General features: G+C 34.1%; 3 protein-coding genes and 1 pseudogene across 3 annotated transcripts; 2 read left to right on the forward strand and 2 right to left on the reverse strand.

Moving 5' to 3' along the window:
- Positions 1-3,212: 3,212 nt before the first annotated feature.
- Positions 3,213-3,939, forward strand: LOC107486369 (putative receptor-like protein kinase At5g39000; annotated as a pseudogene).
- A 1,977-nt stretch (positions 3,940-5,916) lies between these two features.
- LOC107486243 (receptor-like protein kinase FERONIA) lies at positions 5,917-7,032 on the forward strand. The gene has a single exon (XM_052260876.1). The coding sequence runs from the start codon at positions 5,998-6,000 to the stop codon at positions 6,943-6,945; it is 948 nt and encodes a 315-aa protein (XP_052116836.1). The 5' UTR covers positions 5,917-5,997; the 3' UTR covers positions 6,946-7,032.
- A 743-nt stretch (positions 7,033-7,775) lies between these two features.
- On the reverse strand, positions 7,776-12,607 carry LOC107486592 (F-box/kelch-repeat protein At3g06240-like). The gene is made up of 2 exons (XM_052260878.1): positions 12,179-12,607; positions 7,776-7,992 (listed from the first exon to the last, which is right to left on the reverse strand). Exons 1-2 carry the CDS (start codon positions 12,551-12,553, stop codon positions 7,894-7,896), a joined length of 474 nt encoding a protein of 157 aa, XP_052116838.1. The 5' UTR covers positions 12,554-12,607; the 3' UTR covers positions 7,776-7,893.
- On the reverse strand, positions 10,767-12,185 carry LOC127746740 (uncharacterized). The gene is made up of 2 exons (XM_052260877.1): positions 11,268-12,185; positions 10,767-11,004 (listed from the first exon to the last, which is right to left on the reverse strand). Exons 1-2 carry the CDS (start codon positions 11,797-11,799, stop codon positions 10,949-10,951), a joined length of 588 nt encoding a protein of 195 aa, XP_052116837.1. The 5' UTR covers positions 11,800-12,185; the 3' UTR covers positions 10,767-10,948.
- Positions 12,608-16,752: the final 4,145 nt, after the last annotated feature.

The raw sequence follows: 16,752 nt of genomic DNA on the forward strand, positions 1-16,752 counted from the left end.
TAACTAGAAGAAATTCTATCTGCACTTTCAAATGTTCCAGTATTTCACATTCATAGTTGAAACTTGGAAGGGAAATCATCTTTGATGCAAAAGCAAAATAAAACAAAATTCTCTAGAAGCTTCTTCTAGCTGAACTTGCCAACACTTTATTTACAACATAACTAAGTGTCTCTGTTGAGTCATTCGCTCCTAGTTCTCTTTCCTTGTTTGACATCGTTCTTCTGATTTTGATGGCCTATAGAAAAGATAAGCACCGCGTTAGACATGAAAAAAGAAATAATTTAAAACCCCCTCACCACAAGAATAGGCTTCAGGAAGCAAGACAGTGATCAATTATTCCATAAGCATTGATAAATTCAAACAGCCAAACCCCGCATCTGATTGCAACTTGATGCATAATGCATCTTGCTAGGTATTTTAAATTAATCACAAAGCAATGAAAACTATGAGGAATAACATAGTGCAATCCTTAGGAGAATAGTTACATACTATTTTTCTTCTTCTTATTCTTATTCTTATCCTTATCCTTAATCTCACTAGGGACTGGCACGAGACTCTCTGTATATACAATGTAGCTTGTGCCGTGCTTAGACCGCCGATGAGAACGAGCTCTAAAATGTCCCAGATGACGATAATCAAAACATTTGAGTTGGAGGAGCTCTCCCCTGACATTAGATTTGGCAAACCTTAAGTAGCTATCTATAAATACCAGACTAGAATCTAGTGCAACAATGTCACTACCATTGGATAAGCATAGAGGCTCACGACCACCAGAAATCTGATAGAAAGTCCAAGATGAATGCACTTTGTATTGTTTCATCACCCATATGTTAGTTTTATCGCATCCATAAGAATACAAGGCCAGGCACCCTCCTAGTAGGCCGAGATGAGTGGGATTGAGATAACCCATCACTTGTTCAGGCATAGATATGGTTGACAAACTTCTTTCCTTCAAATCAAATATAAGAATACTATAATCTCTAACTCTAAGAGTGCGGGACGACCAATGAATAGCGCCATTCAAGAAGAACCCACGAGATTCCCAGCTGCTCCTACCCAAGGGTTTGGAGAGTGCAAAATCAAGATTAGTCGGTGAATTGGTTCTCAAAGACAAGCAATCAAAGTGGTCTTGGTCATGCATATCCTGAGAAGCTACAAAAACTAAGTAGTCATCCTGTGAAGCATCGTAACCAAATCCATACAAAGACGGACTAACGGGATTACTACGAGAAGCAATGTGAGAATAGGATACTCTTTTGCTGGATCCAGTCACTGGATTCCATACGACAAAAAAAAAAAATACGGTGCTGCCACTTATGAAGAGGCATACATGGGTGGGTGCGGCAGATAGGTGAAGATGCGATTCCGCAAAGTGTGGATCGGAAATGAGAGTGTTCCAAAGCTTCGAAACGCACTTGAGGTGACCGAGTTGTTTGAGCGGAACCCTAAGTAAGATTCTGTGAATCAGCTCAAGAGGGAGAGTCTCATGAATGCTCTTGCTCTTGTGATTCTCATTCTGCTGTTGCTTCTTCTTCTTCTCCATGGTCGATTGCTGTTTTCGTTTGTTCCCTGTTGTGTGCTTCTGCTGCTTCTTATCCATGCTTGGAAATTGAAACGAAATGCTGAGCTTTTCGCAATTCATATACCAATTCAATCAGTCCCGAGATTTGAAATTGGGTTAAGAACAGAGGACCAAGGAAAGGGAAGAGTCAGTTTTGAATTGATTATTGGAAAAAAAATGATTTTTTTATTTTTTAAAAAATATTTAAAAAGTTATTTAACATTTAGATCATATTTATTTTTTTAATTCAGTAACATAAAATACATATTAAAAAATAAAACTTGTATGCTTTTTTATTCTTAAAAAGCTTCTAAACTATATTCATAATTATACAAAGATAAGACATTCTTATTACAATTACATATAACTAAAAAAAAATATTACAATTGTGATGGGAATAGGAAAAGAAAAAAAATTAGAATTAAAGTAGAACTCATAATTGACTATAAACAATAAAAAAATAATGCTCCAAAATTAATGTAAACAGAACAAAATGTACTTTGGAAAATATGCTACTAAAATACTAAATAAAATTGAGCCTTAAAAGTAGTTTTGGTTTGATGCTAAGCGAAAAAATCTTGAGAGAATATATAATGAAAAAATTGGTAAAGTAATAAAATGAATATTTTATTATTATTAAATTTGTAATTTTTATTGTATATGAATTTTTATTTTAATTTAAGGATAGTTAAACATTTAGTTATTTACTTTGTCCATTAAAAAAAGCTCATAATTAACCATAAAAAGAATAGAAAATAAAACTCTCAAATTAAATATAATGGGAGAAAAAAATATACATGAAAGACAGTGCTACTAGTGGAATTTAAAGTGTTTTTACTTTTTAACCTAAACGAAAGTAAATGTGGAGAGAAATTAGGATTAAAAAAATTATTTTTATAACTATCAAAATTATTTATTTGGTTCAATCTCTTTCGTTAAGTTATTAGAAAACTTTTAATAATAATAAATTTTTTTAAATAAAAATAGATTCTCTCAATTTTTTTAACTGTTTTATCAATGCTAATTTTTTATTATTTAATATTTTTTTGTCTTACTTAAAAAATATATAATTATTGATTAGAGATTATATTTTACAAAATAATTAAAAAAATGGAGAGAATAGGAATGAATCCATTCCCTTCTCAAATACATACAACACAATTATCAATTTATCATTACAAAAATGGTAGGCTCATTGTTATAGGTATTGTTATCTGGTTATCCCGGCTGCAGAACCAATGCTAATTTCATTGCAATCTAATCGAGTAAAATTTGACATGAATATAGTGTTTCAGCTCCTACATAGCCTTCAGATTGCAAGCATCTAATTTCGTTACCAATAACAACAGCTACTACAAAAATACCATATGTCCCACTAATTTTCTCTTATCTTGTGCATTGAGAGCCTGTTAGGTTAAGCTGTTTATGTTTCCATATGGGATGGTCATTTTGACTTTAATTCTTTAATCATGAGGATTTGATAGCAACAGAAAAGACCTTAGAATGTAAATATAAGAAAGTATACGTTCCAGGCAAATTCCGTTTCCATTTCCATTTGTTGACTTTGTGGAACGCGTTAAGTGAAGAAAAAGAGATGCAATTATAATGAAAACATAAGAAGCGAAGCAGCAGAGCAGGTGGGTACAGAGAACCAAACTAGTGATTATTTGATAAGTATCTGTATATTTCCCCGATTATTTCTATCACTGATTTCACAAAGCGGAATGTGAGAGTCCCAATACATCAGAATAGAAATAATCGTTAGTCTCATCTATTTGTCTAGTGTCTCAGATTGGAATAATGGTCCTCAAATGTTTATGCTTTGGTGATTCAAAGAAGGAGAAAAATTATCCGACAGTAATAGAAGAGCTATGCCATCGATTTTCCTTTGAAGATCTTAGAAAATCAACCAACAACTTTGACAATAAACTAGTAATTGGGTGGTCACCCTTTGGTGATAAGGTATACAAAGGTTGTCTCAAACATAATGATGCTGCAACCGATCATACCATTACATTGAAGGTGATGGTGCCTCATTACTCCATCCAAGGTTCACTTGAATTCAAGAAGGAAATTGAGGTGCTATGTCAGCTTCGTCACCCTAATATAATCTCTCTAATAGGCTTCTGCGACCAAGAAAAGGAAAAGATTGTTGTGTATGAGTACATGGCCAATGGATCACTTTGTGATTACTTGGGAGATGGGATTAGGAATAACCAACCACTGCCATGGAAGAAAAGACTAGAGATCTGCATCGGAGTAGCCCGTGCTCTACACTACCTTCACTCAGGAGCCAAGCGTGCTATCATTCATCGTGGTATAAATCCAAATAATATTCTTTTGGATAAGAATATGATGCCCAAACTTGCAAATTTTGAGATATCAGTGCAGGGAGCGCTCTATACATTGAAGCCAAAGGAAATCAAAGTAGATATGATTGTAGGTACATGTAAATGCATGGCTCCGGAGTATGTCATGAATGGTATTGTTACTGATAAATGTGATGTTTTCTCCTTTGGCATGGTTCTACTAGACGTGGTAGGCCATAAATATAATGAAAGGCAAACTCTTGAGGAGACAATGGATCCAATTCTGAAAGGAAAGATTGCACCAGAATGTTGGCAGGTATTCACTAGTGTCATACAGAGTTGCTTGCAGCACGAAGCAGATGAGCGACCTACAATGGGCGAAGTTGAGATATTGCTTGAGAATGCTCTCTCATTGCAGCAACAAGCTGATATTACAAACATCAATGCTGCTCACTATACTTTATTATCCACTACTTGTTTGTCCCATATATTTTCACGTTGTATAAGTAATGATCATCTGACCTTTGATGCTTCAATGGAGGAAGGCTTTTTCTCGGAAGAAAGTAGTGACTAAGAACAAGTTTCAGCTGAATTTCATGTCCTTCTTTTACTAATCCTGTTTCTGTTTCCTTCTTTGCTGCCTGTTAAATGTCAAATATGTATACAAATATTATTATTGTTGTTTTTGTTTTTGTTCATGTATTCAAATAAAACTCTTAACGAGAAGGGTGAAATATATGAGATTTTCAAAAGAAAAAAGCGACATGTACAACAATTTTATATTATGTCAGTCAGCAATTTAATATTTTTAGTCCAGCAGTTTAACAATATATTTTTAGCAAATACTTTTAAGTTATCTAACGATTGGATAAAAGAAATAAATTCTACAATCATCTAGCATTATGGTATTGAAAATTGCCAGTGCTTCGGTATGGTTCTAGCAAAAGTGCTAAGCACGATTACGAATGACAAAAATTTTCAACAAGTTTCACCTAAATTTGATTGATCTTTTCTTTTTATTTTATTTTTATTTTTTGTTTTAAAAGGCTATAAATCTATTCATGTTTTAGTTCCTTCCTTGCTGGCTGTAAAATTATGCACATGTTGCCTAGCAAGGCTAATTTTTTTTTTATAGATGTAAGATGAGTGATATTTTTTGATATGATAATTTTAAATATTTTTTAAAATTATGGAAGGTAGTTAGATTCGATTTTTATACTTTAAATTTTTTATTTTTTTAAATAAAAATCGAAAGGTTCAATTTCTATATTCTTATAAATCAAAGAGTCCAATTTTTGTACATGGCACAAATTGATACCACATTTAAGAATAATACTCTAACCATCTATAATATAAAAAAACACCATTCTCAATTCGATATAAAAAATAAAAAGTGAGCAATTAAACATACTCTCTCTCTCTCTATTCTCTAAATCTCTACTGTCCTAGAAATCAAAGGAAAGCTATTTTTAGAATAAGTTTGCTCGTCTTAATTTTCGATCGCTTATCTACTCTTACATTGTGAATTTATAATTGCAGTATAGGTAGAAACTTTAGTAATCATAAAGCTCCAGAGAGAAACATTGCAAAATAAATAAATATGAAGACAATTCTCCGAAACATGTCTTGAAATATTAGAATTCGAATAACATTGTTCCACTTATAACAATGAAACATGTCTTGTGCATTGACAGCCTGTTAGGTTAAGCTGTTTATGACTTTATGTTACCATATGGTATGGTCATTATGACTTTAATTCTTTAACCATGAGGATTTGATAGCAACAGAAAAGATCTTAAAATGTAAATATAAGAAAGCATACGTTCCAGAAAAATTCTATTTCCATTTCCATTTGTTGACTTCTTGGAACGCATTAAGCGACGAAAAAGAGATGCAATTATAATGAAAACATAAGAAGCGAAGCAGCAGAGTAGGTGGGTACAGAACCAAACTAGTGATTATTTGATAAGTATCTTTTTATATTTCTCCCAATATTTCTATCACTGATTTCACAAAGCGGAAATTGCTCAAGATATATTACTTCTGTGACAGTGTGAGAGTCCCAATAGATCAGAATAGAAACAATCATTAATCTCATCTATCTGTCTAGTGTCTCAGATTGGAATAATGGTCCTCAAATGTTTACGCTTTGGTGATTCAAAGAAGGAGAAAAATTATCCGACGGTAATAGAAGAGCTATGCCATCAATTTTCCTTTGAAGATCTTAGAAAATCAACCAACAACTTTGACGATAAACTAGTAATTGGGTGGTTACCCTTTGGTATGGTATACAAAGGTTGGCTCAAACATAATGATGCTGCAACCGATCATACCATTACATTGAAGGTGACGGTGCCTCAATACCCCATCCAAGGTTCACTTGAATTCAAGAAGGAAATTGAGGTGCTATGTCAGCTTCGTCACCCTAATATAATCTCTATAATAGGCTTCTGCAACCAAGAAAAGGAAAAGATTGTTGTGTATGAGTACATGGCCAATGGATCACTTGGTGATTACTTGAGAGATAGGAATAGAAATAACCAACCACTGTCATGGAAGAAAAGACTAGACATCTGCATTGGAGTAGCACGTGCTCTACACTACCTTCACTCAGGAGCCAAGCGTGCTATCATTCATCGTGATATAAATCCAAGTAATATTCTTTTGGATAAGAATATGATGCCCAAACTTACAAATTTTGGGATATCATTGCAGGGAGGGCTCTCTACATTGAAGCCAATGCAAATCAAAGTAGATAAGATTGTAGGTACATCTGCATTGATGGCTCCGGAGTATGCTATACACAGTATTGTTACTTATAAATGCGATGTTTACTCCTTTGGTTTGGTTCTACTACACAAGGTAGGCCATAATGTGTTAAACTACTTAATTCAATATGAAGAGCACAAACTTGAGGAGACAATGGAACCAATTCTGAAAGGAAGGATTGCGCCAGAATGTTGGCAAGTATTCACTAGTGTCATACAAAGTTGCTTGGAGTACGAAGCAGATGAGCGACCAACAATGGGGGAAGTAGAGGTATTGCTTGAGCATGCTCTCTCATTGCAGCAATAAGCTGATATTATAATGAATGCTGCTCGCTATACCTTATCATCCACTATCACTTGTTATTAGCGACAGCAATATAATGATCATGAATCACTACCCAGATAGTGCTGGATCTTTTTCTACTCCAATCATTAGTCTTCAACAGATATACTCATCTAATCAATAGGTTTTATGGATGCTGTTTTTTTTTCTTTATTCTGGCTCTAAAAACATAATATGTATAGTGGTGATCATGATTAGTGGTCATCTATAGAGCAATATGTAACATCTCAAATAGATTAAGAAAAGAAAGAATAAGAGGAACTTATTGCTATTACAGGTTAACTTTAGCTTTAAAACGTTAACCTGCATTTTGATCCTGCAATCAATGTCCCAAAAATCAAAGCAAATTAAAGTTGTCTTTAGATTAGGTTTAATCAGGTCTTAGTTCAACTAATCCACTTTCACTTGTGAACTTATAATTGCAATTATACAGTGATTTACATTAAAAGTACCGCACTATTAAATAAAACTCGAGAGACTATCGGTTATTAACTAAACTCAGAAGTACCTTAATAAAATAAAGCTGAAAGCCATACATAAAAATATAAAATTTACACCACTATAGTGATTATAGTAACATGTGCCCATGCCAATGAGTTATAGCTCAAATGGCATAATCTCTCCATACTAAAATACTTGCTACAAGGACCAATCTGAATTGATAAATTAACAATTAGTTTACATGTTAAATCTTATATTGATGTGTGATATTCTACGTAGGCATTATAACTTAAACAAGGCAATATTGAATAAAGATAAAGCAGATAATACAAGAGATTCGATTTAACTAGAGGAAACTGTATCTGCACTTTCAAATGTTTCATTCATAGTTGGAAAGAAAATCATACTTTAATGCAAAATCAAAATAAAACAAAATTCTCTAGAAGCTTCTTCCAGCTGAACTTGCTGGTCCTACACTTTATTTACAACATAATTAAGTGTCTCTGTTGTTGAGTCCTTCTCTCCTAGTTCTCTTTCCTTGTATGACATCGTTCTTCTGATTCTGATGGCCTATAGAATAGATAACCACCGCATTAGGCATGAAAAAAGAAATAACTTAAAACTCCTACCCACAAGAATAGGATTCAGGAAGCAAGACGGTGATCAACTATTTCCTAACCATTGTTAAATTCAAACAATAGGCAAATCCCGCATCTGATTGCAACTTCATGCATAATGCATCTTGCTAGGTATTTTTCATTTCATTAATCACAAAGCAATGAAAACTATTAGGAATAACATAGTGCAGGAGAATAGTTACATACCGTTTTTCTTCTTATCCCTAGCCTTATCCTTAATCTCACTGGGGACCGGCACGAGACTCTCTGTATATACAGTATAGCTTGTGCCGTAATTAGACAACCGATGATAATGATCTTTAAAATCTTCGAGATGAGGATAATCAAAACATTCCTGTTGGAGGAGCTCTCCTCTGGCATTATATTTGGTAAAATTTAATCCGAGTTTTAAACAAACATCATATAATGCAACAATGTCACTCTCATTGGATATGCAGAGAGGCACACAAAGTTTACGAGAAATCTCATAGAACGTCCAAGATGAATGCACTTTGTATACTTTCATTACCCATATGTTAGTTTTATCGCCATTGTTTCCATAAGAATACAAGGCCAGGCAGCCTCCTAGTAGGGCGAGACGAGCGGGACCGAGATAACCCAGTACTTGTTCAGGCATAGATATTGTTGAAAAACTTCTTTCCTTCAAATCCAATACAAGAATACTATAATTTCTAACACAAGAGTGCGGTACGACCAATGAATAGCGCCATTCAAGAAGAACCCACGAGATTCCCAGCTGCTCCTACCTAAGGGTTTGGAGAGTGCAAAATCAAGATTAATCCATGAATTGGTTCTCAAAGACAAGCAATCAAAGTGCTCTTGGCCATTCTTATCCTGAGAAACTACAACAACTAAGTACTCATCCTGTGAAGCATCGTAACCAAATCCATATAAAATCGCACTACGGGGAAACATAAAGCACTTACGATTACAACGAGAAACAATGTGAGAGTAGGATACTCTTTTGCTGGATCCAGTCAATGGATTCCATACGACAAAAAAATGCGGGGCACGGTGTAAGAGAACAAGCCCTCTGCAGGAGCACATAACTTCAAAATCATAATGTGTGTTCATCTTGAAAGGGAGAGATACCTCTTTTACTGCAGTAGCATGCTTGTTACGGTGAAATACTGCGTCAATGTCAACGGAGCAAGCCTTGGAGTAGTCATTTATGAAGAGGCATACATGGGTGGGTGCGGCAGAGAGGTGAACATGCGATTTCGCAAAGTCGGGATCGGAAATGAGAGTGTTCCAAAGCTTCGAAACGCACTTGAGGCGACCGAGATGTTTGAGCGGAAGTCTCGATAGGATTCTGTGAATCAGCTCAAAAGGGAGAATCTCGTGAATGCTCTTGCTCTCGTGATTCTGATTCTGCTGTTGTTTCTTCTTCTTCTCCATGGTCGATTGCTGTTTTGGTTTGTTCCCCGTGTGCTTCAGCTGCTTCTTCTTCTTATCCATGCTTGATTGCTTGGAATGAAATGGAATGCAGTGCTTTGCCATTCATATAGCAATTCACTCAGCACCGGGATTTGAAATTGCGTTGGAAACACAGGACCAAAGGGAAGGGAAGAGTCAGTTTTTAATGGGCTATTGGGAAAAGATACTTATTTGTTTATATTTTAAAAAAGTAATAATTTTTTTTTCAAATATTAAAAGTATTTTTAATTTTATTTAGATAAAAAAAAATTTGTTAGTTACATAAACTGATGAAAGACATGTCCAAAAATAAAACCCGTATGATTTTTTATTCTTAAAAAGCTTTCAAACTATATTCATAATTTTACAAAAATATTATATTTTTATTGCAATTATACATAACTAAAAGAAATTTTGGCCCAATTTGAATAAACAGTTTTATTAAATTTTTTTGAAAAAAATAAGTTTAAACAATAAATACTTATATTAAAAGTAGCTTATAAATAAATTATTTTGTATTTGATTTTTTAGTTAAAAAAATATTTATTTTGAAAGAAATGTGATAAAAAAAACTTTATATTATGAGATAAATTATTTTTTTAACTTTTCTATGATCACTTAAATAATTTTTTAGAAAATTACAATTTAGTTTTGACAATTGCACATTGCAACTTTTCATAAGTCAAAAGTTCAAAAAAATAATTTTTGAAACTTTTCAAACATACCCTTATTACAATTGTGATGAAAATAAGGAAAGAAAAAAAATCTACAATTAATACAAAACTCATAATTGACCATAAAAAAATAAAAAAAATAATTCTCTAAAACTAATCTAAAAAAATGTACTTGAAAAATATGCTACTAGTAGAATTTTAAATAAAACTCGAGAAACCATCGGATATAAAATAAACTCGGAAGTACCTGAATAAAATAAAGTTGAAAGCCATGCATAAAAATGTAAAATTTACTTTTACACCATTACAGTGATTATATCAACATGTAAAGTTTAATTAGGTTCAATTAACCTACCATGAGCCCATGAAAGAAAGACCTATAAGCACATGCTCTATGAACATTGAAGAATTCAAGTGGCAAACACAACCATCCCAACTGTAGTTCCAACAAACAAAATACTGAAATACTTGTTACAAAAGACCAAACTGAATTGACAAATTAACAATTAGTTTACATATTAAATCTTTTATTGATGTGTGATATTCTATTTAGACATTATATCTCAACCAAGACAATATTGAATAAAGATAAAGCAGATAATACAAGAGATTCGATTTAACTAGAGGAAACTCTATCTGCACTTTCAAATGTTCCAGTTTTTCGCATTCATAGTTGAAAGGGAAATCATACTTTAATGCAAAAGCAAAATAAAACAAAATTCTCTAGAAGCTTCTTCCAGCTGAACTTGCCAATCCTACACTTTGTTTACAACATAATTAAGTGTCTCTGTTGTTGAGTCATTCACTCCTAGTTCTCTTTCCTTGTTTGACATCGTTCTTCTTATTCTGATGGCCTATAGAAAACATAACCACCGCATTAGGCATGAAAAAAGAAATAACTTAAAACCCCTGCCCACAAGAATCGGCTTCAGGAAGCAAGACTGTGATCAATTATTCCTTAAGCATTGATAAATTCAAATAATAGCCAAATCCCGCATCTGATTCACTGATTGCAACTTGATGCATAATGCATCTTGCTAGGTATTTTTAATTAATCACAAAGCAAGAAAACTATGAGGAATAACATAGTGCATCGCGTAGGAGAATAGTTACATACCATTTTTCTTCTTCTTCTTATCCTTATCCTTATCCTTAATCTCACTAGGGACCGGCACGAGACTCTCTGTGTATACAGTGTAGCTTGTGCCGTACTTAGACCACTGATGATAACGATATTTAAAATGTTCGAGATGAGGATAATCAAAATACTTGTGTTGGAGGAGCTCTCCTCTGGTATTATATTTGGCAAAATTTAAGCTGAGAGTTGAACTAGACTCATATAATGCAACAATGTCACTTTCATTGGATGAGCAGAGAGGCACAAACGGTCCACGAGAAATCTCATAGAAAGTCCAAGATGAATGCACTTTGTATTCTTTCATTACCCATATGTTAGTTTTATCGCCTTCGCATCTATAACAATACAAGGCCAGGCACCCTCCTAATAGGCCGAGATGAGTGGGATCGTGATAACCCATCACTTGTTCAGGCATAGATATTGTTGAGAAACTTCTTTCCTTCAAATCAAATATTAAGAATACTATAATCTCTAACACTAAGAGTGCGGGACGACCAATGAATAGCGCCATTCAAGAAGAACCCACAAGATTCCCAGTTGCTCATACCCAAGGGTTTGGAGAATGCAGAATCAAGATTAATCCATGAATTGGTTCTCAAAGATAAGCAATCAAAGTGCTCTTGGCCATTCTTATCCACAGAAGCTACAACAACTAAGTAGTCATCCTGGGAAGCGTCATAACCAAATCCATACAAACACGAACTAAGGGGCATAAAGCTCTGGTAATTATATCGAGAAACAATGTGAGAGTAGGAAACTCTTATGCTGGATCCAATCACTGGGTTCCATACGATAAAAAAATGCGGGGCTCGGTGTAAGAGAACAAACCCTCTGCAGGAGCACATAACTTCAAAATCATAATGTGTTTTCATCTTGAAAGGGAGAGATACCTCTTTTACTGCAGTACCATGCTTGTAGCCGTGAAATACTGCGTCAATGTCAACGGAGCAAGCCTTGGAGTAGTCATTTATGAAGAGGCATACATGGGTGGGTGCGGCAGAGAGGTGAACATGCGATTCCGCAAAGTGTGGATCGGAAATGAGAGTGTTCCAAAGCTTCGAAACGCACTTGAGGCGACCGAGATGTTTGAGCGGAACCCTAAGTAAGATTCTGTGAATCAGCTCAAGAGGGAGAGTGTCGTGAATGCTCTTGCTCTTGTGATTCTCATTCTGCTGTTGCTTCTTCTTCTTTTTCTTCTTCTTCTCCATGGTCGATTGCTGTTTTGCTTTGTTCCATGTGTGCTTCTGCTTCTTCTTCTTATCCATGCTTGGAAATTGAAATGAAATGCTGTGCTTTTGGGTTGAAAACAGAGGACGAAGGAAACGGAAGAGTCAGTTCTGAATTGGATATTGGAAAAAAAAATATTTTTTATTTTTTAAAAAGTTATTTAACATTTAGATCATATTTAACTTTTTTTAAATTATTAAAAGTATTTTTAGTTTTATTTGGATAAAAAAATAAAGTTTTAATTAAGTAACATAAAATAAAATAAAATAAATAATTATTTTCCAGAAAATTATTTTTTAACTTTATTCTCGAGGATACAATTTTTTTTTTTGGAATAAGAGCAAGTTTACCGCACCCCGACGAACTCTATGATGAATTCGGAAATAAAAGCAGGCCTATTGGAGAGAAAGATCAAGTAACCACAATTTCTCTCATTACTTTCTTTCTCACGGTTAACATTGTCGTTACGATGTCAGCAAATTCATTCTTATCCATTCATTACGATGATGAAATAGTTTATGATGAAGAATGTTCAATTGTCTTTAGATCGGGCTAACCGATAATTACCTATATGACAACAGGAATTTAAACGGGTGAAAAAAATTTACTACAGATATTTGACCGAGTTAGATGGCAATTTGTTTTATAAAAGGTATATTACAATTGTGTATTCTTTGTCTTTGTTACTAGTATATTTATCAGACCATCGTTGTGAGCGATATTTCTATTGTTTTGAATTAGATACCGGTTGTGCGACGACGATGACGTACGACTTATAAGGTCGTGGCACAACCGATGGACCAATATTCATCTGTTGGAATTATACGTGTTTCTTGTTGACTTTGGTGGCCGAGGATCATCTGCAGATACTGTCAATGATAGTCCGACGAATGGAGTTGTTAGACGAACTATTAAAAGGACAATGGTGGATCTAAATATGCCACCTGAGGGTAGTCAGGAGGGACGGACGTAGGTCTATATGATGATATATCGGCAGATGATGGTCGGCCCGAGCATCCCACATCTCATGCCAGCCACCAAACAGCTGCGGGAACCACTCGCCGCGACCGAATCTCCCATCCAGCCTGTGCATGTCGTCAATGTTCAGTGGCATAGTGGGAGTGTGCTGCAAGCCACCGAATTGACGTACTACCCGGTCCATCTAATGCCACTCAACGATAGCTAAACAAAGCAGTGGACATACAACCGCCGTCAAGGCATCCGCCTCTGCTATCCCTGGTGGAACAAGCTCAACCAGCTGCGGGTCAGCATATGGAGTCCGCTCAACCTATTCACAGAACACAGATGCACGACGAAATTCAGATAATCATATGCAACATTTACAAAAGTAAACTAAACATTAATTTCTTAAAATTACACATTAATCACTTATTCAGCATCCCACTCCCGTTCAGGCCTGCTCTCGCCTGTGGCATTGTCCGCTAGTACTGAATCCACCTACACAACCAACAACAATAATATTTTATCCTTTATTATTAATAAACAACTTAATAATGAGTTGAATAACTTTGGTAAGTATTTATAATACCTCTCGACCAGGAAAAAGCGACGAGCATCAAAGCCATCAGGCCGTACTAACGGAATACGGTGGTATGCCCAAGAAAGCTTCAAGCTAACGCATCCTCCCAAGTTGCACTAACCATACTCCGTGACTCGGCACATCTGGCGATACAGCCATGCCAGCATAGCTGAACCCCACGACAACCGACCACACGCATCAAGGTCCTCCAGCAGGGGAAGCCACCTTATATGCACCTGAGAGTCAGATGTATCGAGGAAGAGGATACCCCCTATCAACTGTATGATGTATCCTCTCGTGTACCTCATCAGACGATCCTCTGTGGCATCCTACTCTAGCTCTCCACAAACCGTGTTGTGGAACCAAGTGAGCTTCACAGTCCATTTCGTCTGTGACTGTCTGTTCTCTAGGCTGGGAACAACACCCAAAATCTGCTCACATAACTCGTCAATGGTCTATCCCTGATGGTGCTATTCTCACCCACTTATGCATCCACTCACAGGATCACCGTCAATTTTGCGTCGCAACTGATAGGCCACGTCTTGCAGGGTGATAGTCATCTCTCCGCACGGTAAATGAAATGTATGGGACTCAGGCCTCCACCTCTCTATCAACGCCGAGGCAGGCGACCAATCATGCTCGAACTCGACCATATAGACCACGTACTCAAACCCGGCTCGTCTCAGATATGGCCTAATTTGCTCCATTGGCCGTGTCATCAAATTTCGTCTGGTGCGCAAGATCCGAGACGCCTACTAAATGGAAAAAAAATTAATAAGAAAGGATACCGTAAAGAAATATAATAGCAAGTTCACTTTTTATTCAATACAATAAAATAAAATAAAAAATTAAAAAATCATACCACTCGATCAAGCCTCCCAGCGATGTGTTTAGCGTGATCCAATCTATACATCACATGCTCATAACCCAACAATTGCTGCTCCATCAAAACACAATCTAGGAAAATAAAATCACACACTACATTATTAAAAAATAAACTAAATGAAAAATAGCTTATAAACCTACTAATTTTAAGCTTACCCTATTTAACTGACATCGTCATGTAACTAATTAATTTATAACTAACTCAACCCTAAATTTTATTGCTCATGTTTCTTTCTTATCTAACTTAACCTAATTGATTATTCCACTAGTTGCCTTCTAATTCACAACACAATCTAATACCTCTGACTAAATTATCTAATAATATACTTTCTTATATTCATTAATATGGTTATAGATAATAAACAGTAACTATACTAAAAAACGGTAACGTAAAATAATCTACCTAACATAACAACACTTAAAAGTACGTCTAACTAACTAACATGTAAACAGTAAATCTGTTATTCTAACCAACAAATAATCTATACCTAACAATTTTATCTAACATGTAAACAGTAAACCAAATAATTCTAATTAAGATAAAAAAAATAGACTATTATTTACTAACTTGGAACTGAGAAAATCGTTCACACTAAACTTTACGGATGTCGAAAAGACAGAAAAGAATAACAAAAAAAATTTGGAAGAGAGAATAGAAGAAGAAAAGGACAAACAAAAATGGTCCCACTAATTTAAATAGTCTACCAAACTCATCATAGAGTTCGCCGGGAGTGCGACGAACTTGCTCTTATTCCCAAAAAAAACGTGTCCTCGAAAATAAAACTAGAAAATCTTTTCTAAAAAAAATTATTTTTTATTTTATATACGAAAAAAATTCCATAAAAGACATATTAAAAAATAAAACTTGTTTGCCTTTTTATTCTTAAAAAGCTTCTAAACTAAGTTCATAATTATAAAAAGATAAGACATTCTTTTTGCAATTGCATATAACTAAAAAAATTACAATTGTGATGGGAATAGGAAAAGAAAAAATTTTAGAATTAAAATAAAACTCGTAATTGACTAAAAACAATAAAAAAAATGCTCTAAATTTAATCTAAACAGAAAAAAAATGAACTTAGAAAATATGCTACTAAATAAAATTGAACCTTGAAAAGTATTTTTGGTTTGATGTTAAGAGAAAAAATCTTGAGCAATGTATAGTGAATCATTAAATTTGTAATTTTTATTGTATGTGAATTTTATTATTTTAATATAAGGATAGTTAAGCATTTAGTTCTTCACTTTCTCCGTTAAAAAAGCTCATAATTAACCACAAAAAATTAGAAAATGAAACTCCCAAATTAAATATGATAGGAGAAAAAGTATACTAGAAGGACGTGCAACTAGTAGAATTTACTATTTAGTCTTAGAAAGTGTTTTTAACCTAAATGTGAGAGAAATTAGAATTAAAAAAAGTATTTTTATAACTATCAAAATTATTTATTTGATTTAATCTCTTTTGTTATGTCATTAGAAAACTTATAATAATAATAAATTTTTTAAATAAAAATAGATTTTTTCAATTTTTTATTGTTTTGTTAATGCTAATTTTTTATTATTTAATATTTTTTATCCTACTTAAAAAATATATAATTACTGATTAGAGTTCATATTTTATAAAATAATTAAAGAAAAAAAATTGAGAGAATAGGAATGAATCCATTCCCTTCCCAAATACACACAACACAATTATCAATTTATCATTTTCCTTACAAAAATGGTGGGCTCATTGTTATAGGTATTGTTATCTGGTTATCTTGGCTGCAGAACCAATGGTAATTTCATTGCAATCTAATCAAGTAAAATTTG

Source organism: Arachis duranensis, chromosome 4 (assembly GCF_000817695.3).
Source record: "Arachis duranensis cultivar V14167 chromosome 4, aradu.V14167.gnm2.J7QH, whole genome shotgun sequence".
Classification (NCBI taxonomy): domain Eukaryota; kingdom Viridiplantae; phylum Streptophyta; class Magnoliopsida; order Fabales; family Fabaceae; genus Arachis; species Arachis duranensis.

Bases quoted from the DNA above. Each gene is read 5' to 3' on its own strand.
- LOC107486243 (XM_052260876.1), top strand. From the start codon at position 5,998: ATGGTCCTCAAATGTTTACGCTTTGGTGATTCAAAGAAGGAGAAAAAT.
- LOC127746740 (XM_052260877.1), bottom strand. From the start codon at position 11,799: ATGGCGCTATTCATTGGTCGTCCCGCACTCTTAGTGTTAGAGATTATA. The intron at 11,005-11,267 runs GTATGTAACTAT...TGTTTTCTATAG, and splicing joins TAAGAAGAAGAAGAAAAATG to GCCATCAGAATAAGAAGAAC.
- LOC107486592 (XM_052260878.1), bottom strand. From the start codon at position 12,553: ATGGATAAGAAGAAGAAGCAGAAGCACACATGGAACAAAGCAAAACAG. The intron at 7,993-12,178 runs GTATCTCTCCCT...TCTATTCTATAG, and splicing joins ATGGTACTGCAGTAAAAGAG to GCCATCAGAATCAGAAGAAC.